Source organism: Pterocles gutturalis, unplaced genomic scaffold (genome assembly GCF_000699245.1).
Source record: "Pterocles gutturalis isolate BGI_N339 unplaced genomic scaffold, ASM69924v1 scaffold21477, whole genome shotgun sequence".
NCBI classification, from domain to species: Eukaryota; Metazoa; Chordata; class Aves; order Pterocliformes; family Pteroclidae; genus Pterocles; species Pterocles gutturalis.
This window is the reverse complement of record NW_010110744.1, coordinates 4,602-4,801: the sequence shown is the minus strand read 5'-3', so window position 1 is coordinate 4,801 and position 200 is coordinate 4,602. Positions and strand designations below refer to the sequence as shown.

The following is a 200-nucleotide window of genomic DNA, read 5'->3' as shown; positions in this document are numbered from 1 at the left end:
GGCCGTGGTGGCTCACGCCTATTACCTGAAGCACCAGTTCTACCCCACCGTGGTTTATCTCACCAAATCCAGCCCCAGCATGGCCGTGAGTACCCGGGTCGTTAATTAGCGGTGACTAATTAACCCCCATCATGGGAGGAGGGGTGAGAAACGAGCCTCCTGGCTCACAGGGCAGCTCTGTGGTGCAGCACCAGGGTGGG

The 200-nt window shown here is 59.0% G+C and overlaps 1 protein-coding gene across 1 annotated transcript in view; it reads left to right on the top strand.

Annotated features, from left to right (window-relative positions):
- Nucleotides 1–4: 4 nt before the first annotated feature.
- Nucleotides 5–200, top strand: part of SYVN1 (synovial apoptosis inhibitor 1, synoviolin) — a gene marked incomplete at both ends in the record, with an annotated part of 4,635 nt that continues 4,439 nt past the window's right edge. Inside the window, one exon of the mRNA XM_010073519.1 lies at nucleotides 5–85. Coding sequence (XP_010071821.1) covers nucleotides 5–85 — 81 coding nt within the window. The remainder of the gene's footprint in view (nucleotides 86–200) is intronic.